At 39.6% G+C, this 25,464-nt stretch overlaps 1 protein-coding gene across 28 annotated transcripts in view; it reads left to right on the forward strand.

Moving 5' to 3' along the window:
- The window catches only part of ptprfa (protein tyrosine phosphatase receptor type Fa), a 397,399-nt gene that overhangs the window by 271,792 nt on the left and 100,143 nt on the right, over positions 1 to 25,464 (forward strand). For 15 of the 28 annotated variants that reach the window (XM_055015931.1, XM_055015928.1, XM_055015939.1 and 12 more), the window contains 2 exons: positions 6,511 to 6,704; positions 22,864 to 22,890. In XM_055015931.1, the coding sequence (XP_054871906.1) occupies positions 6,511 to 6,704; positions 22,864 to 22,890 (221 nt within the window). The remainder of the gene's footprint in view (positions 1 to 6,510; positions 6,705 to 22,863; positions 22,891 to 25,464) is intronic. The other 13 variants (XM_055015950.1, XM_055015967.1, XM_055016012.1 and 10 more) reach the window with 1 other exon arrangement.

Genomic DNA, 25,464 nt, shown 5'->3' on the forward strand with positions numbered 1-25,464 from the left:
AAATTACATTTTGGCTCTTCTCTGGAGGCAACACTCAATCCGGCTTCCAGGTACTTGTCAGCGCTGACAGCTGTGATTCATCAAGCAGGTGTGTCATCACATCGCAGCCCACATTTTACTACTGCTATCATCCAACACAATGAAACACTGTAACCCTTTAAATAAGAATTACGTTAAGAAGAGAAGACAAGCTGACATGTCTTGGCCCCCAATCAGTGCTCGGGAAGATGAGGTCATTCAGAGGATTCAGGACTAAAATAAAATACATCAATGCAAACTTCTTCCATTCTTATCCACCCCAAAACTGTTTGCTTACCAGACTGAAGACTTTTTTTTTTTTTGGTGTGAGATAATATATGTTTTGCAATTGAAGTGAAGGGAATGTTGCCACAATGAAGGTGTCACAGTTTGACAACCGTTTTGCTCCCTAAACACCTGCGTTTGACTTCTGTGTGGTAGATATTGGCATTCCAACAAACATCTTGGCACTCTGCTGCCAGCTCTGTATATTTGAAGTGTTTCCTTCCACTGGCTGCAGTCACGCCTTCTTCTCAAGGGACGGTGAGCTCAATAATGAGGACCCTTTTCACAGCTACAGACCACAGCTGGCCAGAGAATAGTTGTTCAATCCGGCAAACAGCCATTGTTGTCAGAACTAAATAAAAGGAAAACTTTGAAGCATCCCAACAAGCCAAATAGAAAACCTTAATGTATTTTTCAAGAGTAAAGTGTATTTTGATCCAGCGGGATGTTCTTTTAGTGACTCCAACTGTAAATTGGAAATGTAATCAAATCAAATAGAAACTAACTCATTTGATGAAGACTTTCGGTTTGATCCAAACCTAAACTACAGATGTAATTTGTATGTGTAATGTAACCTTCCTCAGATCTTGGTTCAACATAAAGAGATGGTCTTAGTCTTCATCAAACTGAACCACATTTTGGTTTGTTTCTAAAGTGAAAACATTATTGGTTGGTGTGGACTTTCAGAGTGATTACAAGAAGTAACAATAGGCTGTCCAAAACTTGAAAAATTAGTCACAATAGCAGATCAAGGAGAGTAGGAGACCAAGTTTTTAGCTGAAATATGGTCTGACTGAATTCTAAAACAGGAAAAAAAAAAAAGCTTTCTAGGTGTTTTCAAAGAGGATGAGAGAGGATATGAAAGGACAGATAGCAATGACACCTGAAGATAAAGAAACTGCAGCAGCAGAACACAAAGGTGTACAATGACGAAAAAAGCAGCGTATTGACCGATAAAAATTCACTTTATGCGATGACCTGGATAGCATTCTGGGTATGTGTCTATAAACATATCAATGTCAAATATAAAAAGACAAAGTCCTGCCCTTTCTGGTTGACCACCATAGAATTTTATGATGAAAAAAAAATGTGTGACATATTCAACTGCAAGAGAAAAATAGTCTTTTGATCCGTTTTGTTTTATGCCATGAATTACAAATCTGAAATCAGAACTTGTCCTTGTCCTGTTTAGAATTAACACTGAAACGGCTGAAAATGCATAATTACATTCCAAAGTCACAGAGGTTTTGCCACCCAGCTGCCCACAGCCACTGAAGATCATATATGGATGGATGGATAGAATTGCATGTTGTGCAAGAGATGTAGCTCACTGAGCAGTTTCACTGAAAAAATATATCGTACTTTACCATTTTTACGACAAACTGCAACTTTCCTGACTTTCTACAAAATTGCTTTTTAATTAGCAAATGTGTAATTAATGGCACAAGTCAAACGTGATCTAAGAGTTTTTTGTCTCATGTAAAGGCAAATAAATCACAGCAGCATGTTGAGGTTTCTTTAATCTGAGGATAGCAGGAGGAAGTGAGCAGACGTACTGCACACAGGGAGACTCATACCGAGGAGACAATTAGTGGCTGCAGTAGCATTTGACAGCTGCTGCAGAGAATCGGCAGCATCCGCAGACACGTGATCCGGCTTCATGCTGCCAGTCAGGATGGCCCTACAAGTTTAGAACCAGCATGAACTATGTAAGCCCCACAACGTCTGCATTACACATCTCCACATTACAGTGGGAGTGGATAACAAAACTGTGTCCCCGCTCACTGTGCATCTGTTAGTGAAATCAGACAGGAATAAGAAAACAGGTATTTATAGACAGAGATAAAATCAGTGCTCGTCCCCAGCTCTGGTTAGCATGTACGTCATCTTACATCATCATGAATCTTCATTTGACTGAAAATGCACTAGCTGCCATCTATGTTTCAACTGGCACAGATGGATGACTTCCATGGATAGACTAGCACTGACACACAGGTTTTTCTTAACATCGTGAGAACATCCTGTTATCTGAGATAAACACTACAATAAACAGCACTAGTGTGCTTCCTTGTCACTTTAATGTGACTGGGAAAAATGGCTTGCAGTTTATACGGGCAGTCACACTTGCATGTTCTGGGCCAATTTGGGACATGGTACTCCGTTTATGTAGTGAGGTGATGTAGGGATGTGGAGGTTTGTGGGGATTGCGATTTAGATGTGATAGCTTACAGAAATATATTCACCTTTTTCTTTTCCATGAAAACAATCTTTATCAGTCCTTTATTGTGTGTTTTAGTCCCCTAACCGTAACCTTCTGACTTCTTGAGCTTGAAACAATGCTTTTCAATCCTATAACCTTTTAGTCATGATGGAAAGATTTCCTTACCTTAAAAAAGTTCTCATTGTTGAGACAAAGCACAATATTTCCTTCATTCCATGTCACTAGCTCTTTTGGCTCATATCTAACAAAACCTTCAAGAGCCCATATTCTGCTTTTTGGGGTTTTGTCTTTGTCTTAGTATTTTCTGTAGCTGTATAATGCCTTTTTTAATATTTAAAGGTCTGCAGACTTAAAAAGCCTAAAGTCCACACTCAATAGAGTTATTCTCTCCCATTAAAAACATTGCTCCTTACCTGCCTAAAATGCCTCGGGTAAAGTTTAGGCTTTTCTTCCGTTACTTATCTATATCACTATGTTACACATCTGTATAACCACTGCCTAGCAGCTCCTTTGGTGTGCTTTTATTGGACCAGCTGACCAAACAGAAGAGACTGAGCTTGTCAGAAGAAGCTCTTATGTGACAGGAGCTAAAATTGAGCATTTCAGACAAAGGTTGAGAAGAATTGCTGCAGAAATGTACAGCATTGAAAAAATGATGTGCTTTTGAACATTAAGGAATGTGAGTATATTCTAGTAGACTCCCAAATAAGTTATGAACCCGCAAATGTGCATAATGTGGGCTCTTTAACTTTAACCATACAATGATTTTCTGTCAGTATTTTAGAAAGTGAGATATGTAAAGAATATTGTCATTTAATGTAATTCACAATTTTCTGACATTCTTCTCTGGTGAGAGGGTTGTTCAATAAAAATGAAGTAGCTCAGTGTGAACGTAACAACTATCAAGGCAGCTGCAGCTAAACATCTAGATGTTGCTAATATTTCCTGATGACTGTAGCTCATTTTAGTCCGTGGCAGCAGACTGACTTCAAAGATATGATTTAGTCTGCTATGGGATTCTGTTGTCTGCTACATACTTCTTTTGTTCTTCTTCTACACTACAAAGGCTGTGGCTTTGCGTTGTGCTGTTAACACAGAAGTTTATTGACGTTTTTCCTCCAAAGCTTGCAGCTTGATTCTGGAAGCTTGCTGGTTTTAGAAAAGGTTAAACGATTCTAATTAGACTAAAGTGCACAGTGCACACACCAAGTTTTTCTTTGCGTGCTGTGTCAGCGGGTACCTGAACAGTTCGACTTGCTGCTTTAACACTCTTCTCTCTATGTCTTAATCTCTTTTAGAGTATTTTAACCTTTTCTTCCTGTGTCTGTGTTGAATTTCATTAATATTTACTCAACCTCATATGCTCATTTTTATTGAAGTCAAATCTGTCTTCTTTTACGCCTCCCTCTGAAGCTGACCAAGCATTCTCTTCATGAGCTCATTTCGATATGCTGCAAAGCAAAAAGTGTGAGCTCTAAATCCTGCTCCCAGCATTCTCTTGGGGCTCCATGTGACAAGCTTTGATGTGAATAACCTGCAAAGATAGCTAGTGACCTTCACTTTTCCTTGGAACTTCTCCAGGCCTGTAACTACCTTGTCAGGTCAAACTTCTGAAGAGAAACTACTAGATTGTGTATGCAGGAACAGGTTTTAGCACATCTGCCGGCATGTTGAGTGTTCAGACTCTTAATATGATGATCCAGCTTAAGTGAATCATTTTCTCTTACCCAAAAAACAGCTCTTTTCCAAAATGGCTTCTAGAGTGTGTAATTATTCTAAAAACACTGGTTTGGTGTTTTAGTGTTTACAGTTTTAGCGTGTTTTAGTGGGTAAATAGAGCATTTATTGCTTGATCTAGCCACTGATACACCCCAACTGTTGTTCTATATATGTGTTTATGTTGCTTTTGCCACACAACGTTGTTTAAAGTAATGTTTGATCAGCTGGGCTCTATGTGCCACTCCTTACTGCACTGTAAAGAGGAGTTTTAGCTGTTGTATTGTTTATTTCTTTATGCCGACAGCAGTCCTTGGTCAAACCACCAGAAAACAGTAGTCTGGACACAGGTTGTTTAAACAAATCTGATGGCTTAATGTTGTCCTAACAATTCACTCTCATCTGGGTTTTTTCTGTTGACCTTTTAAATTATTAAGTGCAGTTATTTATTTCTCCAAATGACCTGGACAAGGTCAAAAACAAAGCATAACATGTTATTTTTCAGCACTTACTAACTGCAGCTGACAGTTCAGCTCCTCTCTGCTGTTCGTGTAACTGCGTTCATTGCTTCCACTTCAGAAGATGCCTGAAATGCTCAGAGCACACTTACATTTTACTGAAATTTCACCTGCTGTCATTGCTTTCAGCACATCAGCTTTAATTGAACGTGAAGTTCATTTCTTCTCATTAGCGATGCATGGATCTGGTCTGACAACATCCGTATGCAGACGATTTAGAGGCCCGCACCTTATCGCACATGACGCATTCCAGTGAGATATATGTGTGTTGTTGTGATTATTTTATACTGAAGCAGGCAAGTTCATTTTCTGCTTTCATTTTTTTCCTCCATTGCTGTTTAATACAAATGGACCCCACAACTGACCCAGTGAGTCTAGTCGGCTAATTCGTGCGTAATATAAATGAAACCTTACATTTTCCTTATTGATAACATTATTTCACTTGAACGCACCCTATCAGCAGTACTGATACTGACACTGATTCTGATGCCTCTCTGCATTGCTATACTGGACAAGTCACTGTACATTTATTGGAAAACATGCAATAAGTTGCCAAGATTTTTACCAGCATTATTTTGACCCCATCGCTATTGTACAAACTCGCCTCATGTAAGCAAGAGATTACAATCCTGTTGACACGTCAGCAATGCAAAGGGTTTCGATATTGTCATCCTATAAGAAGTTTTCCAAAAGCGCAGTTTTCAAAAAGCTAAACATGAAAAATGAGCCCAACATGGAAGTGACAAAAACTGCAGTTCCTTGAAAGACCGCCTGAAGCTTGCTCCAGAAGCATGTCAATCCCATAGAACCCCGTGTAAAAACAGTTTTGGTCTCTACAGCTAATTTCCCTGTTCGTGGCAACTGTACAGCAGGTGAATTTTTATATAACTCTTGCATTTAAATTGTATTAACACTTTGAATTCTGCATAGTTAAGGGCGTGGGTGACAGGTGAGTGAGGTTACAGGACAGTCCATACAGCAAATCACCACAAGAATTCTAACCTTAAAATGTCTTTTTAAAATGTAGATATTTATTAAGGGTTTAGGAATGAAAGTACGCAACCTTTTGGATTGATGTTGCTCTTCAATCATTTTTACATTTGTTATTTTTAAATTTTTATGTTTGGTTGCTCACCACTATTCAGTGTTTCTGGATGAAATCCTGGAACAATCGAGGATGTAAGCATGGAAGTTGTTAAACAGTGAATACAGCAACAGTAAGTGTTAATTAGGTTATTTTTGTACTGGTTGGTTGCGCTGCCTTTGTGTGCTGTACCATTTTTAAATTTCTGGAAGCATTTTTGAGCATAAAGCACTGGCAGCAAATGAACCATACAAAGGCACAAAGAAATAGCAGCAAGCACTTCACTGAATATTAACCACCCTGACAACGTGCCACGGTGAGTAGCATGAGAAAAACAGATACTGTGGCATGTGTCAGGTGAGTCGCAGCAGCACACCTGCGCTTTGTGCATGTTGGAGTTAAAGTGAGGCTCTTCAAATCCAGTCCAATACCTGCAGCCTTCCTCTCTGTTTACCCTTGAAAATTCACATGTAGAGCTACCCGGCTGTCAGACCTTCCTAAATATTGACAGGTACTAATAAGGACTCAGATGAACATTCTTTATTATTACCTACTGAACTGAAATTGAACATCTTGCTGCAATAAATACAAAAAAAAAAAAAAAAAAGAAAACATGCATATTTCACTAACAGCGCTTAAGTTGAAGTTGTGTACTTTGTTGCTTTCAGTGCCTGGAGCTCCTCCCAGGAAGGTGGAGGCAGAAGCCCTCAACTCCACTGCCCTCAGGGTGACCTGGAAGCCTCCCCTGCCTGTGAAGCAGCACGGCCAGATCAGAGGCTACCAGCTGGTCTACTCCAGGCTAGAGAACGGGGAGCCTCACGGCCAGCCGCTCATCATGGACGTCGCCCTGCCTGACGCCCAGGTACTGTCTCAGTCTCTCTCTTCAGCCCAGTGTCGGTGTCATTTTCATGTGTTAAGCTTGCAGAGACGATGGCCAAGTAAGAACTGAAGAAGGAGGAGTTTGGTTCAAATCCCAGCATTCAGAGGGAAACACCTTTCTTTTCTTACTTGACATATTTATGTTTGAAAACACAAACACCATCTAAAATGGAACAAAGCACAGAAAGTAGTGAAGTGAAAAACTTTTCAGGAAAGTCCTGTCAGTCTACGGCGCTTTCAACAGTATTTCAAAGCAGGGTAGTTCAAAAATATTATATAGAGAAGCAGACAGAACGTACTACAGTCAGCATTTGAGAGCTGTGACCAACATATAATTTGCCAGTGGAGTATTAAGTAGATTTGAAGGCCTGAAGCAAGTATCTAATATATGTTTTAACTGTTTGCTACCAAAACTGTGTGCCTGGAGTTTCCTCCCAAATTGTTAGTTGGATCCAAACATTAGGCCTCATTTTGCATAATTGACTTAGGTTATATTAACCCTCTGAACCTCAAGCAGTTTGTTTTTCGCTCCTGTCACAGTTTCACTGTAGATTAATCTTTTTCTGTAATATGAAGTCCTGCATCTCTATGGAAACAGCACAACCATGGCTAGAAGCAGAGAGAACTCAGAAAACCTACATGCAGTATAATAAAGTTATGACGCCATAATTCATGAAAGAACCAAAGTCGAGTTTATTTGCATAGTATTTTCTGCAAATTAATCAGAAATAAAATCAGCATGTGCAAAATTTACCTGGAAGCTCCAACATACTATATTAATTGACTCCTTACATTTTCCATACTTGTCTCCTCTCTCCTCTTTGCAAACAAGGCCAGCAGTTCACCTGAAGAATTTTTGGCATGCGACTGTTACTTGCAGATGAGTTGGTCATGGCACATTTTTTGTCATTTTTACTGGATCTTGTGCACATGATTTATTTTGAAAAAAAAATGTAAAGATTTGGTGCTTTTTTGCAGAAACTCACACCCAGTCAAGTACTTTTGTAAACGTGAAAATTGAGCAATTCTTTCCGTTTTTACAGCTTCTGCCCATGATAATTGGTATAATTTTTGTGTTTGTTTTTTTTTTTTTTATAAAACATAACATGCCTTTCAAACAGACTACTTGTTTTGGGGGTACAGAGGGTTAAAATACGAATTAAAACATGCAACACAGCATCTCGCAACACAGCAACAAAACATGCAAAACAATCAAAGAAGAGGCATTCATGATAATTGCAGTGTATACAGTCTATACATTTAACTGAGTGGATGAAGAACTGAATATGCAGCGAAGCACTTCACATATGAGGAACTAAACAAGGGCCTCAACTTAATGTTCTGTCATTCAGCATCTGTGCACTGTTAGATGTTACCAAACAAGCAGCCAAATTTGCTCCCTAATAATGTTATGTTATGATGAGATTGATGTGAAAATGTGCATTCACTTAGTCCCTCGTGCTCATGATGCCTATTAATTACGGCTTCAACGGCACAATAAGTTTAAATATCCATCTGTGTTGCAGAATGCAGCCGTTCTCCTCGCTGTCATAACATTTAGAACTCACTGCCAGTCTCTGTTTTCTCACACCAGGTGTCAAATATCTCTGAATGACAAAAATGCATCACTCTGACAGGCAGATGAAGCCTGCAGTGTTATGCATTCCATGTCTGAAAGGGGCAAATGGAAGAAAAAGTAGTAAAGGACACTCTCTCTCTCTTCTCTTTAAGAAGCATAGAACATTATCCATTCTATAGCATTAGGTCCCAGGGAAGAAGGATTAGTAATTCTAATCCTAATAAGTAGGATTAGGTCATTACAGATTTAAGCATTTACACCTTAGCCATTATTAAATGTATATGCATTCAGGAAAAGACTCGGTGTTATGATTTCATTTAATTTTATTGTCTTTTTTAAATTATATTTATTTAGTTGGAGATTCTATGACTTTATTAGCACACAGCTGGCACCCATCCACCCCCGCATCTGAAATAAAGCACCTCCTCCAGAAAAGCTTCAAAATGAGGAGACTAGGAGGAAACTGCGGCAGATACATACATATTTTAAGAAAAAATAAATAAACATATGAACATTGGAAACAGATTTAAATAAATTCCAAATGACACAACATGAAGGTGACTGGGATTATTAAATATTCAAAACATCAGTTTACTATTTTAGAGTTGTCATGGACATCAAAATAAGCAGATTAGGATGATTTTTTAGATGCTGACGCTCTGTACAGAATGTGCCTTCAAAACCTAATATGTGCAAATGATTTCTTATCTTCCCCTGAATCAGAAAAGGGATGAAACAGATTAGAATAGCTGTGTGTGGTCTGTAGTTTCTTGATGAAATTGCATTTGTCATTAGATCCAAATGCCGTGGTATTTTTAAGATGCACTTCCACTGCCTTGTTATTCCATTAGAATAATTGCATTTCATGTTTGCCGGAGTTTTATTTTTATTCCAGCCTGCAGTCGTGGAAAAGAGCCACAAATATGGATGTGTGAATAATAGAAAAACACAGATAATCCTGCTTAGGAATGCAAACGTATGCAGGTGATGTTTGTGTTCGAGGTTGTTCGGTACTTGACATGTTGTGTTTTCTCCACAGTCTGAAATACAAGAAAATATTCAGAAAGTTGATTTTCTTTTTTCTAATGGTGACGAGTATCAGCAGCAATAACACTGATGATACTTGACATTTGAAATCTTTGTTTTGCTAACACTTAACATGAAATGGTGCTTAGGCAAGTGTGACACATTAAGTGCATCGTAAAATAACTGTCCTCTCTCACGCATAATAAAAACCTTCAACAATATGCACCCTTATTAAAAGAACAACAGTTTTAGAAAGAGGCTTTTAAATATCAGTATGCAGCTTAAAAAGCACTTTATGAGTATTATGTATTATTATATTCTTCGTATTATCAAAATTGAAGTTTAAAAAAAAGTTTTCTCCTCTCTATATCCTTGAGTTCTGAATTTAAATTAAATGGCTGTGTGTGGATGGATAGGGGAGAGTGCTGACAAAAACTGTATTAGCAGTAAAGCCTCCATTCATTTTTCTCCAGTAGGCAGCAATAAACAACGTGGATTTGGATCTGCATGAAGAAATGTTATGCCGTATTAGCTACTAGCAGTTCCTTTTTGCACTGTAACCATCATATGTACAGAGAACTGCTACAGAGTGATTGCTGATCCTCCAGAGACAAGAGATTCAAGAGCTTTAGAGACATTTGAGGCAATAAGGCCCTTTTTTCTATGATCTTTATTTGGACTTTTTTCATGTTCAGCTCAGATATTCTGACTTTGAATGATATGTGGAGACAAGTCAGTAAAACTAGAGAATTTCTAAAATATGTGGAAAACTTTTTCTGTTGTTAAGCAGCAAACTTGTTGGTCCCAGTTGCTGGTGTTATGAGATATCAGATATGTGTGAATGTGCCTCTGAAGTTGCTGAAAGACCATGAAGGAGATGAAATGATCAAGACTGTGGCCATGTACGAGGGAAAAATGAAATGAAGCCTTCAGAAAGGAAGTTTTCATGTCATCAAGCTGAATTTATCAGCCATGTTTCATGCTAATTGGAGATGAAGATAAAAGAAACAGCTGATCAGGCATATAAATTAAATGTCCGTAACCTTAGAAGTTTTTCAGAAGAGGTCATGTAAATTCATGTGAAGTTCCTTAACTCTTTTTAGAACAACTCAAAAACCACATCAAGCAAGCATTAACACTTTTTTGTGATCCTTAAGTTTTTGCTATTTCCTTTAACTCTATATAATAATATACTTTAAATGTCTGGAAGCATGGCTAGTGTCATGGTTATTAAAGAGCCCATGTGTGTTTTTTAAGCAGTTTTTTTAAGACATATATATATATATATATATATATATATATATATATATATATATATATATATATATATATATATATATATATATATATATATATATATATATATATATATATATATATATATATAATCTTTCTCCGGGATGTCTGACAGAAATACAAACAGTATTCAAAGCTGTTTTCCATTTTGCAGTTATATGTGGTGGTGGGATCTTTCAGCTTTATCTTGTATCGTTTAATGTGTTTGGGATTCTGTCCTTGAACTTTTTCTAGCTATGGTGATGTACAGATCACCGAGGTGCTGCTGTAGGTGGACCTCCAGCATGAGCAACGACTTTTTCAGGTTTTGCTTTGATGAAGGTATGTTTGCTGAAACACATCAGGTTACACATTGAAATTCATTTGTGTCTCCTATCCTTTTCTTAGTTGAAATCATTTGGGAAATGCTGCCCTGCCTTACGAGTGGTGATTGCTAGGTGTAGACATCAGACAGGGGCTAGTTAACATGAGCAGCCATAAGCAACCTGGCTGAGAAGACAGGGATGAGAGCGACACCTAGACAATTTTAAAGAGAAAAAAGTGTGTTGTGGATTAACAGCAGCACGAGTGAGCACTTGTGAGCCCGCTGGAGCAGAAGTCAGAGGGTGGATGTTTAAAAGCCCTTGGTGAGGTGGAGCTCAGCTTCTTCCCTCTCAGCTTGTTTTGTTCTCCAGAAGCAGCGTCTCACCTGATTTCCTTTGTAAGCAGCATTCCTGTCTTATCTGTGCAAGGCAGGAGGCCTGATAAAGGGCCCGCATCTCACAACCCATCTTCAACCTCTCTCCTAACACACACACACTTCACACAAACACACACCAGCTGAGGGGACTTTTCTTGAAGGAACTGTCTTCAAGCCTCATCTGTGATAAGTTTAGTCTCTCCCTCTGGCATCAGTGATGGTGATGAGAATCAACGTGGTCTGTGGAGTGACCCTCTGCAAAACACACACACATTAGACACACTAAACACTCACTATACACACACACATCTTGCACTTAGGAGCTTAATTCACTATGACCCATCCACACATCTCACTAGATGTCTACTTTCTTTTATTTCTCTGTCTTTCACTTTCTGTTAACTCGGTTTGTTTTGCATTAGAACAAAAAAAATGTGTTCAGGTTGTGTTGATGAGGTCCATAGTGTTCCCTTTTCATTTAGATGTTCTTAGTACCTGAATATTTTAAGGGTTAACATAAAAATAAATATAGCATGAGTCAGGGAATTTTCAAACTATTTGTTAACGCTGTCGTCTGTTTGTGTGCTGAGTGCACTCTACCTACTGGCTTTATTAGCCTGAATGAAATATAAATCCACATAAAAAGCTAATATTTGCAGCATATTTATTATTTTAACCCAATTATTTTTTGGTGAAATGACAACAGCAGACACAGAAAAGAACAGCATGCTGGATTTTTGATAACAGATCCTAATCAAATGATGATCCTTGCAGAAATGTATGAGAAATAAAACACAGGCTGCTGTTTTTAGATGCAGCCGCACTGATCACACCTTTGACATGATGTCAATTAGATTGGAGGCAACTCTGAGTAAACGTTCAGCAAATGCTAAATAAGTTAGGTGTTGCAATCTCCGTCAGGTTCACAGTTCAAAGCTGTGAAAACACAGATGTGTTTACAGGTGGATTAATCCTGGTAAGCTGTTGATGTAGCTCTTTTTTCTAGCTTTGGTGGAAGTATCATCAGTGATTGTGTGACCACTGAGAATTTATTCGGATGAGAGCATATCAACCAACCGGTCGACCTGGAGATTTCAGCCCTAGGATCATCATAATACTAAGTTTATCTTGTTGCTTAGAGCTAGAGGTGGTGACAGCAATAACCTTCATATTGAGTTTGTATAAGGACCCAATATAGAGAAAGTTGCAGAATATAAATACTTTGGTATTTGGAAAGATGACAAACCTACAGCCAAATATGACAGACACACTGGTGAAAAACTGAAAGCTGGGTGACATTCATTGTGTTGTACTTGGTAGTTAACACTAACGGTGACTTTCCATCCAACATAAAATTCTGATGGAGTGAACTGGTCCCTTACTGGTATAGAGACGCAGCACACAGTTTCTGGGTTTGACTGTGCTACCTGCTCATTGTTTTGACACGACACATTCTCTGTTATTTGTGGATTTTGACTGCAGTGTGCCGATGAGCTACTTGAGAAGAAATCTGTGCCAGCAGAGCCAGTTGCACCACAGCAGCTTCAATTGTCCTCGTCAAACCAGTGGACACCAGCCTCCAGTGCTGCTGATGAGGTTATAATGTCTTCACTAAAGCACAAACCACACAGCAGTGTTTGTGAAAGTCACTGAGCCGAACTGTGAGCACCGAGCTGCATGTTGTCTCCACTGAAGCTGCCTGAAAATCCCTCAGTAGTTGCACTGAGGCTTGGCTCGCCAGCAGTCAGTTCACATCACTGTTTTGTCACAAAAAAAAGAGACCTTGATGACAAAAAAAGTTCTGTCATGCCAAGTTATGGGAGCTCAGAAGCAGGGACCAAAGCTTTAATTGGCTGCTCATTTCTTGTCCTCTGCTGTTTGTTTTAGACTTGAGTCCCTCCATCTCTGTTGCTGTTCTACTGGCAGACCCGCAGATTTTAAGATTTTAGTGAAGCGTATTTTTGGATGGCTGAAGAATGGTTGGAGGGGCCTCTAATCCCTCACAGTGCTGACGGCTATGAAGCGTGAGCGTCTCCTGATTTGATCAGACATGGCAACCTCTCATGTCTGTCTGTTGGAGCCCAGAAAAACAAACCCGGCCCCATACCGAGGACAGTGTCTTCATTGTCTGTGGAAGCACTGGTGTGTTCCACATGAGCCCATCAAGATGTAGATGTGAATATGGGCATTTTAGTAATCAACACGTTTTAGAGCAGGACCTCCACCACAGCACAGGCAAAGCCCAGTCAGCAAGAAGAGAACAAATTGTCCAATGAATCAGAAAAAGAAATTCATGTTATGAGTTCAACCAGGAGACTACAAAACAAAGATACCAGCAAATATCACTGCACCATCACATATATGTCATAGTGAAATCTTTGTTTTTACAAAAATTATCGGTCTGGTTGTGTTCATGTGGGCTGGAACGAAGGAAAAGTCCAAGGTGGCAAAATCAAATTCCGAACAATAGCAAGTCATGCAAGTCATACAGGACTTTAAGGCACCTGTCATAATGAGTTTGTAAAGAAATAATGATGAGTATGTAATCAATAGATAAGACCAGATTGCCAGTAGCCATCAGCTGTTTGTAGGGATGCTAGACTGCAGAATTAGCACAATTGATTGGTTTAAATGTCAGTTTTGGGCAGGGTTAAACACTGATATCATGGGTTTGGATGTTGATTTCAGCAGGGTCAAACAACAGACGTTCATAACATGAAAACGACCTACTCATATGTGTTAACTAACAGTGTCACTACGTGGCTTCCATCAAGTTCCAATCGTTTTCACACTTTGTTTCCATCCAAAGGGAAGTGTGGCCTCAACGTAGATGTTATTTCAAGACTATAAACAGCGATGGAATGTTATTAAAGTACATTTTGAGTGCTGTTCTAAAGTACAAATATGATGTATTTGTACTTTAATGTACTTTACAGCTTTATACTTGTACTCCACTACATTGAGAGGCAAATTTTGTACTTTTAAACTCCCTTGCATTTATCTATCAGCTAGAGTTATACAGATATATACCCTCGTTGTCCAATGAAAACAATGTATCTCAAATGTTTTATTGTTTGTGTTGAACATGAGGATTAAGTGTTCCTTTATTGGTTGAAGAAATTCACCTACTTTCTTCTACTATTTAATAAACCTCTTGGATTAGCTTTAAAATGCATCCTCACAAAGCAGAAAACAGAGCTGTTTTTATGAGCTTACGAAAAGTTGGCATCTAAGATGGACATGGTTCTCACAGGACAGTGATTCCAGAAGCATATGAATGCTAAACTAGCACTGAACACTACACTGTATAAAGTAGTTCAAAATGACTCAACATTAAACAGCTACAACAGTAGATGGCAACATGTCAATGCTGCAGTAATATTAAAAACAGCATATATAATAGTCAAATACCGACAGTGAATGTTGTCCTGCAGAATGAATACTTTTAGTTTTTATGCTTTGGTAAAGCTTACTCATTGCACTGACACTGAGCATCTAAACACAATCAGCATTTAAATCTACCCAAATTTAATAGTTGCACATAGTGGCATAGTGGGAGGAAACATTTGATGTTGACCATATTCTGCAGGATGTATCCAGACTCTGCTCATTGTTTGGTGCTGAGAGGTGTACAGTGGGTTCACGGAAAAGTCCTAAAAACAGCTGCCTGCTGCTGCTGCAGGAAACCAAGGTAAAATGAAGATCCTCTTTGTATGCAAATTATTTTCAGCATCACACAGTGGGGACAATATTTGCTCACAGTAATATATGTAGGTTTTAAAACCAGATCTTCTGAGTAGCATAACACAAAGCATACTGGGAAGTTGTAAATGCTAACTAGAGCAGCAAGCAGCCTTAATATATCTACTTTGTCTTCAAAAAAAAACAAAGTAAGATGCAGCTGATATGACGAGTACATTGCCAGGTGGAATGTTTTGCAGAGGTGTCCGATGTGGAACAAGTTGTTTTCAGAGTTCTTATCAATCATCAGTTCTCTTTTCGTCCCTATCTGGTCTCTTTGTCGGTCTGTTGGTTGCCATCAGTGCAAATCAGACGAAGAGGTAGGGAAAGGCGAGAGGACAGATAGGTAATAATACGAGATGAGATTAAATTTTAAAGCCCCCCTTGGGAAATTGGCAAATAGAATATAACTAATTATTGTACCTTTAACAGGCTGCATTTTTGGATTTTCAGCAGTTTGGGGTCATTGTGCCCTGCTGTGAACAGCTCTCCTCCTCAAGCCACCATTCAACAACTTAATGGTTGCTTCATTTATCCAGTCAGACAGTAGCACCACCCAAATTTTACTGAAGGTATTGTTATACTGATGATTAGTCAGCGATATGATGTCAGCGACAGCCTTTGCATATATGACAGTTGAAACCTTGCAGACTCTCTTCCATTTGTAGTGCTGTGACACAGACCAAAAACTTTGCTCATTATATTAAAAAGAACACTGCAACATTTTCTTTGACTCATCATATCCACATGTTGAAAACAACACTGCAGAATAAAAAGCATTGAGACAGATGCGAAGAGTAACAAGACAAGCGATTGTTACCTATTGTAATAAAGTCTCACATAAATACACAGAAATTGATTTCATACAGAAGATTCCATTATTTCGTTAATTTGAATATTTATTCAGGTAGGACCTACCCTAGCGATGTAGAAAACACGTCTGTGTTAAGCAATTGCAGGGTAAAGTGTATTTAAACTCCAACTGTGATCTCTTCCTGAATCGAAAAAAAAGTGTTTTCTGTGCCTAAAGTTAACATAGTAGTTTTGTAGCTTGAAAGAAAGCAGAGTTCCTTAAAATGACAGAACAGTGTCAGAAAACAAAAGCAAACAGCAAGTGAAAGCAAAAAAAATTAAAAATTACAGAGAGCAACAGTAAACGATGACTTTAAAAGACAGGTCAAAAAAACAAACGGTGACTAAAAATCGCAAAACACCAAAGCAAACTGTGATTGAAAATGACAAAAAAAATTAGAAAAAAAGGCAACAGTGAGTGAAAATGACAGAAAGCAAAAATAATCGACAGGTGAACAGCACAGAAAAGGTTAAACAACAGAGAAGTAAACAGCAAGTGAAAACAATAGCACACAAAAGTAAACAAAAAATGACAGGGAGCAAACTTAAACTAAGTCAAAACGATAGAAACTAAAGCAAACAGTTGATGTAAACAAAGGAAAACAATGACAGAAAGGAGCTACCATCTCTCTGCATTGCGGTTTGTCTCCAGGCTGACAGGGATCCACTGGAGGACGTTTCCATACATTCTTGCTGCTGGACAGCTTTTCAGGTTTGAAGCAGTGACCTGGTGGCTATAGCTAACGATGGCACATGATGGCAAAAAAAAAAAAAAATGTTTTTTTTCCATTTGACAAGATGAAATGAAACACGCAGCTGCCCAAGAAAACAGCCTTTTATTGATCTTGGATGACTTTTTGATCCTTCCACTTGCCTCTGTCCACTTAGAAGGTTCGTTTGAGGCCTGCTGTTGGAACTATTTGCGCTACAAGTGACACATGTCAAAGATAGAAATGTTGAAGTCCACACTGCACAGCTGGTCCTTTTAGGTCTGTCCTGGGTAATGTAACTTGTTCTTATAGAAAAGAACAAATGCTCCATGATGAAGAGGGATACTGTCTAATTTGATCTCTTTTGCTGCTTCACGTGTTTTATTGAATACCCCTTCATCAGAGGTCTTGATTATCATAGATAGCTTAACAAGCAGCTCTGTAATGTGCTGTTTTAATGCCCCTTTGATGTAGTTTTGGTGATGATGACAAAATTGTTCGAAGAAGCATTGACTACAATAGAGCGAAAAAAAAACACCAGACAGGATGACACTTATTATGACAATGACTCAACTCACTCTGCAGCCTCAGAATACTTTACTGCCTGCCATCAGGCTGCTGCATGCAAACTGAATGACTTGGGAGCATAAATGGCAACCCATGCTTCGTGCCTAAATACTGCACCCAGTAGCATCATTTGATACGACTGTTTTGTTGGCAGAGGAATGAGGTAACCTGTAAAGATGAAACTGATCATTCCCAGGGACACACACAGGGATTAGCTGGGAGTTAGGAGGAGTCGGGCACTGCCAAGATGGTGACACATGGAGCCAACCATGCTGAGATTTAAAATCACTATTTAGAAAACCCATGGGTGAAGCCATGAAGAATTCATCCTTATTTATTAACAGTCTATGAGCAAGACTTGGAGGTGCTTTAAAAGTAATCAGCAGTATTTTAAAATTCGAAAACAGACACCCAATGGAGTGAAGCCAGGAATAATGTGATGTGATGTCATCTGCTAAAACAAGGAAGAAGCCTTGCTGCAGGAATTTGAACAAGTTGGAGACAAGATAGTGGCCCTTTAAATGTGATCCTGTGTGTAGGAGAAGAAACGTGTACTGTGCATACTTTGTTTATGCGTTCGAGAATGTTTTTGACCTTGTCCTTTGTCTGAAGCAGAGTCTCCCACCAGACCGTCAGGTTACTTTGATGTACAGTACAGCAGTGAGGCCAGTCATCATGAGTTCAGAGGAATCCATCGTCATAAGTTCACTGACAGAGCCAGCGATACATCAAGGCGTAGAGTACAGCGATACATCAGTTACTGCATGAAAGAATGATGGTTACCCAACACTGAGACCACTTTTAGTCTCCCCGCTGCTTTATTTAATGGATCTCTCTTTGATTTAGAGCTCGAGCTGCACTTTGGCCAGGGAATGGACCTGATTTCCACCTCACCGTTAGCGGCTTACGTTGTTTATGATAACGGCTCTTATTTATTTCTTCCAAGAAGCTGAGGAAGCGAAGTCCTTTGTCTTTTATTTGCGGTTAGTCAGCAAGGTTGTGCAGCGTAATACAAAATACCCTGGGTCTCTGAATCACTGCTGTGGAAGCAGTCGCTCATTGGTTGGGAGTTAAACAGCATTATTAATGTCCCTTTCATTAAGGGTTCCTTAAAAGTAGTCATTACCCTTTATGGTGCTGTAACAAACCTTTGTGTGGTCAAACATCCAGTAAACCTTTTATAAACAACCATTTCAGCTCAGCTCTCTATTGCTTCACACTAAAACTGTCCTACACAGACTTTGTAAGTCTACTAACCAGATGTCTGTTGTGTCCAGGAATGATGGGTTATTTTGAACATTTTTTACAGTATTCTGCTGTTAGCTGATTTAGATTCCAGCCTGTGAAGTGTAGTAATTCCTAATTTGGTACTCTGGGATTTCAGAATAGGTATTTTCTTTAAAACCTGTTTTCACAATAGCCACAGTTGCAAGATAGAATAAAAAGAAAACAGTTCTGAGTCTATTCATTTTTGTTTTAACAGTTTTTCAACCTGAGTTCTTAGCTCACTACAGTTAGCACCAACTGAGAGTGTGTAGGCAGACAACTGATGCTGTTGTACACTTTTGGTCTAAATGTGTGGCATCTTTGACTTTGATTCTTGTCTGAATTACTGTGGAGTTTACATCTCAACAAAAAAGTGACAGAAACCTCCTGAATTGTAAGTAGTATTTGTGTGCGGCCAGAGAAGATGATATTATGTGGTATTGGAGCTGAGCTTTTTAGTGACTGTGCCTGAAGTCTGTAAGTGAAGGACATGAAAACTGAAGGACAAAACTAGTGGCCGACCGATGTGGGCTTTTCACTGTTGTAGGGGATTTTTGTCAGTGTTTTGTATCTGGTAAAAATTAAGCAAAATACTGTATAGACATGGACATTTACTGGCAGCATCTCCTTCTACTAGTCGGGTTAACATTTTGACAGCTGACGTTGCAGTATGCGTAACGTGACTTCCTGTTGCCAATGCACGGCGCTGTGATGCTGTTCGTCAATTATCATAACTAGGGAAAAAAAAATCACATTACGATTATTTAGAATGGAAAAAAATGATGATGTGTTGTGACCCAGCTCTATCGGGGAAAAGGGAAGTACCAAATAAAGAACCAGATGGTCAAGGTTGTTCCAAAGTTCGATATTATTTTGATGAGTTGTTGGTTTTTAGTCTAACAAAATAAATCAGCACAGGACACAAACAGAGGAATGGTGCCAGTGGATGCTACTCAAATATAAGAAATGAGTCTAAATAAAAGGAGGACTATATTAACCTAAACTACTTTAACAATAAAAGCAATCCAAAGTTAAATCTTTCACTGCCTTAGCTTCAATTACTAACCAAGCAAAAAAGGTACTGACAGTAACATTGGCTTGGCGTCTGGAGACATGCTACAGAACAGAACACAAACACAAATAGTTTCATGCAACGTGAACACGAAGGAAAATGAAGAGACACAGAAGCGAGCTGCTAACAGCCATCCAAAGTGACAGTTTTAACAAGGCTTGAAACAAATGCCATAATAATGGGCACAACAGGATAACTGGGCGCTGGAGCTTCGGTCCAATAAGTCAAGGCAGGACAAAGAGGAGCCATCAGAGCGGCAGGCAGAGCAGGGTACAAGTACAGCCAACAGTCCTGGACAGAGGCTTGCACCTGCTAATTAACATGCTGAACCAGGACCAGATTAATCACACAAAAAGATGAAAGGCGAGCAACAGCTCTGGGCCATAACAGGAAGGGATTTTTGCTGCAGACTGTACCAAACAAGCATGTTCCCTTACATCTGGGAAATAGGATTTATATGCCAGTACAGCTCTATAGCACCAGTATGCACAGGTATGTTGTGACCCAATTACCTTTAGCAAAAAATTGCAGCTTCTCTGGTCTGGATATTGCAAATCCAATAATATTTCGATCAGTTGGTCAGGAGTTATCATAGCTCATATATTTCAGCTCATCTAAACACCTCTGTACAGTGGCAATTCTTGAATTGTGGTATACAGTTGCTCTACTCGAGTGCCTGTTTTGCAAAGTTCCCTGGTAATTTTAGATTAGCATATATTTAATGTGCTATTTCAGGTCTGCAGACAGTTTTGTTTACAGGCTTTGTGAGCTTGCATTCAGCCAATGCTGATCATATCAAAATAGCACTTAAGGTCTATCACTAGACAAAAGTTTCTTGTGCTTAAAGGTTTGTTGAAAGTTCAGACTTTCTGAAATCAGCACTATTGTGCTACTTTTAATCCTGATTAGCCGTGTTTTCTGTTAAAGCCGCACAACTCTGCAAGTTCCTCTGTTTCTGGGCCAGCTCAGAGTGTGGCAGTGACATTATCTGTTTGCTTTTTGGTAATGATTAATGAAGAGGAAAAACAGTGGTAACCTCAGACAACTGAAGAACTATAATCACAAAATCAGTCTTAGAGAAGCGGAGAGGCTCCAGAACCAGAAGGTGAAAGGTATTCTAACTTTTAAGTAGTGCAAACTTTGAGCAGACTTTCTTTTCTGCATCCCTCTCTCTACCTTCCTGCGTTTGTTTCTGTCTGTCTCTCTGCTCTGAGCACAACCTACAGGAAATGCTATAATGTCTCAAGTGCACATGCTCATTATCATGCTCCACTATGAATCCTTCTCTACAAATATGCAAACCAGCATGTCTCCAAAGAATGGAGCACTGCGTCTCCTTGGTCAGAGTGGAGTCGATTAGCTGCGGGTGTCCAAACCAAACCCTCCGGCCTTGAATATTCCCAGCAGCATGTTTCACTGCGGGTTTGATCCACTGCTGTATGGTTCTCTCTCCTGTTGGTCTCAAACATCGTTCTGTTTCTGCCACTATTTTCTAACTGGGATTCACCAGTTAAAAGAACTTTATTCCATCATCTAAAGTGAAACACTGCTCTGTCTTAGCCCACCTTAAGCTTTTGTCCTTGTTTCCCCTCTTGAGAAGTGGTGTAGAGATGTTCCTCGTCCTTCTAGACCCCACCCAGAAAGCCTGACAGGACAGGACTTTCGTTGACCTTTTGTTGATTGTAGTCTTGTGTTCTTTATTTAAAAGAATCTGTATCTGTGATGAAGCTCCTTTTCTGTCTCCCAGTGAACAAAGCTCAATCTATTGATCTGCTGATGGTGTGCTCCCTTTGTGCTTTAGATACACCTGATCCAGTTTCCACAGTGTCAAAGTGTTTTAGAGCCCCGTGCGCTGCCTCCTTAGAAACCTTTAGTAAAGCCTTGATTTAACACTAAGAAAGCCCCGCTTTGCTCAGAATAGCAATCAGACTTCTGACACTTTCACTTACCATGTCTGCCACTATCACAGTGCTACTTAGTGAACAATGTTCTGCAGGACAGTTGAGGTCCAGTCATATTTGTAACAGGTGAACGCTGGCTGCAGGTTGATTTAGTTGAACAAGCCTTGGATGAGTTGATCAAATCCAGTGTCACCTGAATGCAGTTTGGAAAACAGAGTTGACATGATCAGTGTCACTAATATGATAAATTTGACTGAAAGAATAGAGAAGAACCTGAAATATTTAATCTTCAGTTTTAAACGTCAGGACTTCTGGTGTTTGTAAATGTTTCTAAATTCTCAAACTTTCTATGACATTTGCCTCCCATTGCATACATTATTTAAAAAAGCTACAGTAGCTCTCTGAACAATTATTTGGTTGAAGTAACTTGAAAAAAAATGATACGTGCAAAACAGTCCTGTCCATCGCATAGTTTTACACATGGAACCAGATGAAGAGAGGATTCAGGGGATACATTCTGCTCAATATTTAGAAAATGTGCAGTATCCCTCTCAACAAAAACATGAATCAGACTTAGATATTTTTAAAACCACCATAATGTGACTAATAGATGTAATAATGCCACAGGAAGGGGTGGGAGGATCTGTTTCTTCAGTTCTGGCTCTTCATTTATTTATTTAGCTTTCAAAATATGAATTATGAGCTAATGCATCCACCAAATCCATTGTTAAGACGTAATTAGATCCATGTGTCAGAAATTGAAAATTTTAAGGGGAAGGATGAATAAAACCTACATCCATGGTCTTCCTACTTGGATGCTATTATGGACTGTCTCAAATATTATGGAAATTATTTTGGTCATATTCTAGTCAGGGGAAATTAGACATTTTTAGTTGAGTAAATATCTGAAACATGGCATTAATTCAGGTGAAATTAGACATTTTAGTCGAGGAAATAAATGAAACATCACATTTTTTCCAACCCATTTCACAAAATAATTGCACTGGATGGAGCTGGAGGGGAAACTAGCCAGAAAAATAACACTGAGGAAAGTTTTCAGTCAGCTAAGCAGCACAAATTTTAATTTGGTCAACAGTGAATTACAATCAGTCACTCTGACTGACGTAAGAGTGTGTTTTAGTGTGTGGTGGATGTTCTCAGGGTGAGGAAACTGGGTTCTTGTTGCAGGTTAGTCTACAATCTTGGCTCGAGACACTCTGGGTGGCACACTAGCTTTGAGACTTACCCCAGCCAGTGAACCCGTGGAGAAGAGCTTCATCGCGCATTCGCACATTACCTCAATTTCCTTGTGTAATTTATAATGACCCCTGTCACGGCTGATCTGTGTCTCCATCAGTCACTAATCACTGTAGTCATCCAGAATTCTGATCAAAAGAGAGAAAAGGTTCACCCTGTTTTCTGACTCCTCTCTCCCATCTGTCCTTTTCACCAGTGGACTCATGAGGACTCAGCGGACTATGTGAGTAGCCACAGGGTGTGTTGGGTGGACTGGAGGTTATGGGGAGTGTGTTTTCTGTCATAACATCCTCCAATCTCTGTGTGGGTACTAACACAATTATTTTTCCTCTCCTGTCATCACACTGAAATGAGAAACTTGACAGAGTGTGCAGCAGTTTTCTGAGCAAGCCTCATTTAAAGGGAAAGATGCTCAGCATTGCACCATTTCCACCTGGAATAAGCATGTATTCTCTGTCTCTACACTTTATATGAATAATGGCATCTGATTATGAGGTCTTTGCATTTTTACTAGGTAAAATGCAAGGAGGTAATTTTCTTGATTCTACTCATGTTTCATATGTCAAGGGAGGCCATGCTCATCTTCAAGGATTGCTTAGGTGAGGTTAACTTGACAGATGCAGCAGCTGAAGGCATGTAGGCTACACTTGGAGGCCTTGTTAACTAGGCAGACTTTGCTTCAATCCAGTATTCCTAGTAATTCCTGCATTGCGGGATTCTGTACTTCACATGGATACATCCAATTATAACACTGATTGAGATAAATGTAAATAAAAAAGCAAGAGCGTCAGAGCACAGGATTGGCTTATTGCATGTCTGATTATGCAGTTGAAAAGAGTTGACATTACAAGTTGTTTGACTTTTAATTAACCACAGTAACCACAGTCTCTCACTAACTTAACCAAACGTCTTGAGTTGCCTAACCTTAACTTGTGTTAGTCTCCAAGTCCTAATGGGACTCACCACCAAAAATAGCTGAGAAAAACTGTGCGAAGATCCTGTTGGGGCTCAAAGAACAACTGAAACAGATGTGGAAGGGGAAGGTCAAGATGGTCTCAGTGGTAACAGGAGCATTACGGGTTGTATTCCCAGAACTGGGAGAGTAGCTCCAGCAGGTTCCAGGTATAATATCTGAGATCTCTGTCCAGAATAGTGTAGTCCTAGGAACAGCTAAAACACAGCACAGAACCCTCAGGTAATGGGAGGGACAAAGCCATGTGTTCCCTTGTATCCTCTCTGAAATTTACTTCTGCGAAAAGAAGCAAACTTACAGTCAAAGAATAAAATTACCATCTAGTAATTCTGGTTTTGCACTTCTAAAGAAGTAATTTGTTGTGTAGTTGGTTTTCCCCACTTTTATTCCTCAGTCTTAAATCCTTGAGGCCATTTCCATTTTCTGAACATGCAGGATTCTGTCATGTCAGTCCAGTCTCTCAAACCAGAAAATCCAAACCAAAGTAACTGTTGAGAGGGAGCTGGCAGGTCCTCAGCAAACAAGGAAACGTCCCCTTGAAACTCCAACTTTCTGTTTTAAACTCCTCTCTCTGTGTGCCAGACTTGTTTCTTGACTTTTCTGTGTGTGTGTATGTGTGTGTGTGTGTGTGTGTGTGTGTGTGTGTGTGTGTGTGTGTGTGTGTGTGTGTGTGTGTGTGTGTGTGTGTGTGTGTGTGTGTGTGTGTGTGTGTGTGTGTGTGTGTGTGTGTTTAGTGTATTCATTCTAATGTATGTTGGGGCGGGTAGGGGTGTCACAGTGTCGTGCATCGAGCTTTGATATGAACACAGGCATTGACACAAGAATTGAGAATTCATGCCCCAATATTTGCTGCAGACAGCCAGGATGACAACTGCGACAACTCATTACTGTGTGTGTGTGTGTGCGTGCGTGCGTGCGTGCGTGCGTGCGTGTGACAGCTTGATTTTATTCTGGAAGTAAAGTTCAGGTTGTGGTTTTACTGTGTATTTGTTAGAGCCCAGGGAAGGAATATCTGTATATTGGCCACGTTGTTACATACACACACGTGCACGCACACACACACACACTAACACAGAGATAGAGAGAGAGAATGTCCCAGACTCTGCAGCAGTAATTGTCAAAACTAGCGTTGCGCCTCCAGTACAGCGTCTCTTGCTCCTTCCTCTCTCACTTTGCTTGAATCCCTGCAATCACATTGTTATTTTATTAAATGCGAGGTCTGTTTTCTCGTACCTTCCATCCAATAAAGACCCAGACTGCTTATTGATTCTACTTGAATCCAGCTCGTGTTGGTTTATTCTGCAGTACAAATCCACAGAGACTTCAGTGCATACAGCTTTTGTTTGCGAGCTTCTGTCTGCTGTGCCGAGCATGGAAAGTACAGTATTTTCATCCCAGCCCTCTGCCTCATTCCTGCTCTGCAGTGCTGATGGTAACAGTGTTGTAACTCCATACGCCATGTCAATCTAACACAGTTCAAGAGTTCACCAGAGGTTTTCTCTTACAGATGGTGAAAAGTACAGGGGTTATTGATATTTGTTGGGTCATATTTTTTGTTGGAATATACTAGTAAGTGAACAGTCGGCTCTCCTAGCTGATGTGTGAAGTGCAGAATAATTCTGCAGGTAGAAAGAGCTGAGACAACTGGGCCAGAGCAGCTCCGTAACTTTTGGAGTTTTACCTATCTACCAAGGTGGTCCAGGGAGGGACAAACCGTGAACCAGTAACTGGGTAGTGGAAGATGTGCTGGAACCAGTTTTGTCCACAGTGGGTCCAAATTGTAAAATACGGAACTGTTCTGCTGATAACACCTCGGTACTAGAA

The sequence above is a fragment of the Amphiprion ocellaris genome, chromosome 2 (assembly GCF_022539595.1).
Source record: "Amphiprion ocellaris isolate individual 3 ecotype Okinawa chromosome 2, ASM2253959v1, whole genome shotgun sequence".
Taxonomy (NCBI): domain Eukaryota; kingdom Metazoa; phylum Chordata; class Actinopteri; family Pomacentridae; genus Amphiprion; species Amphiprion ocellaris.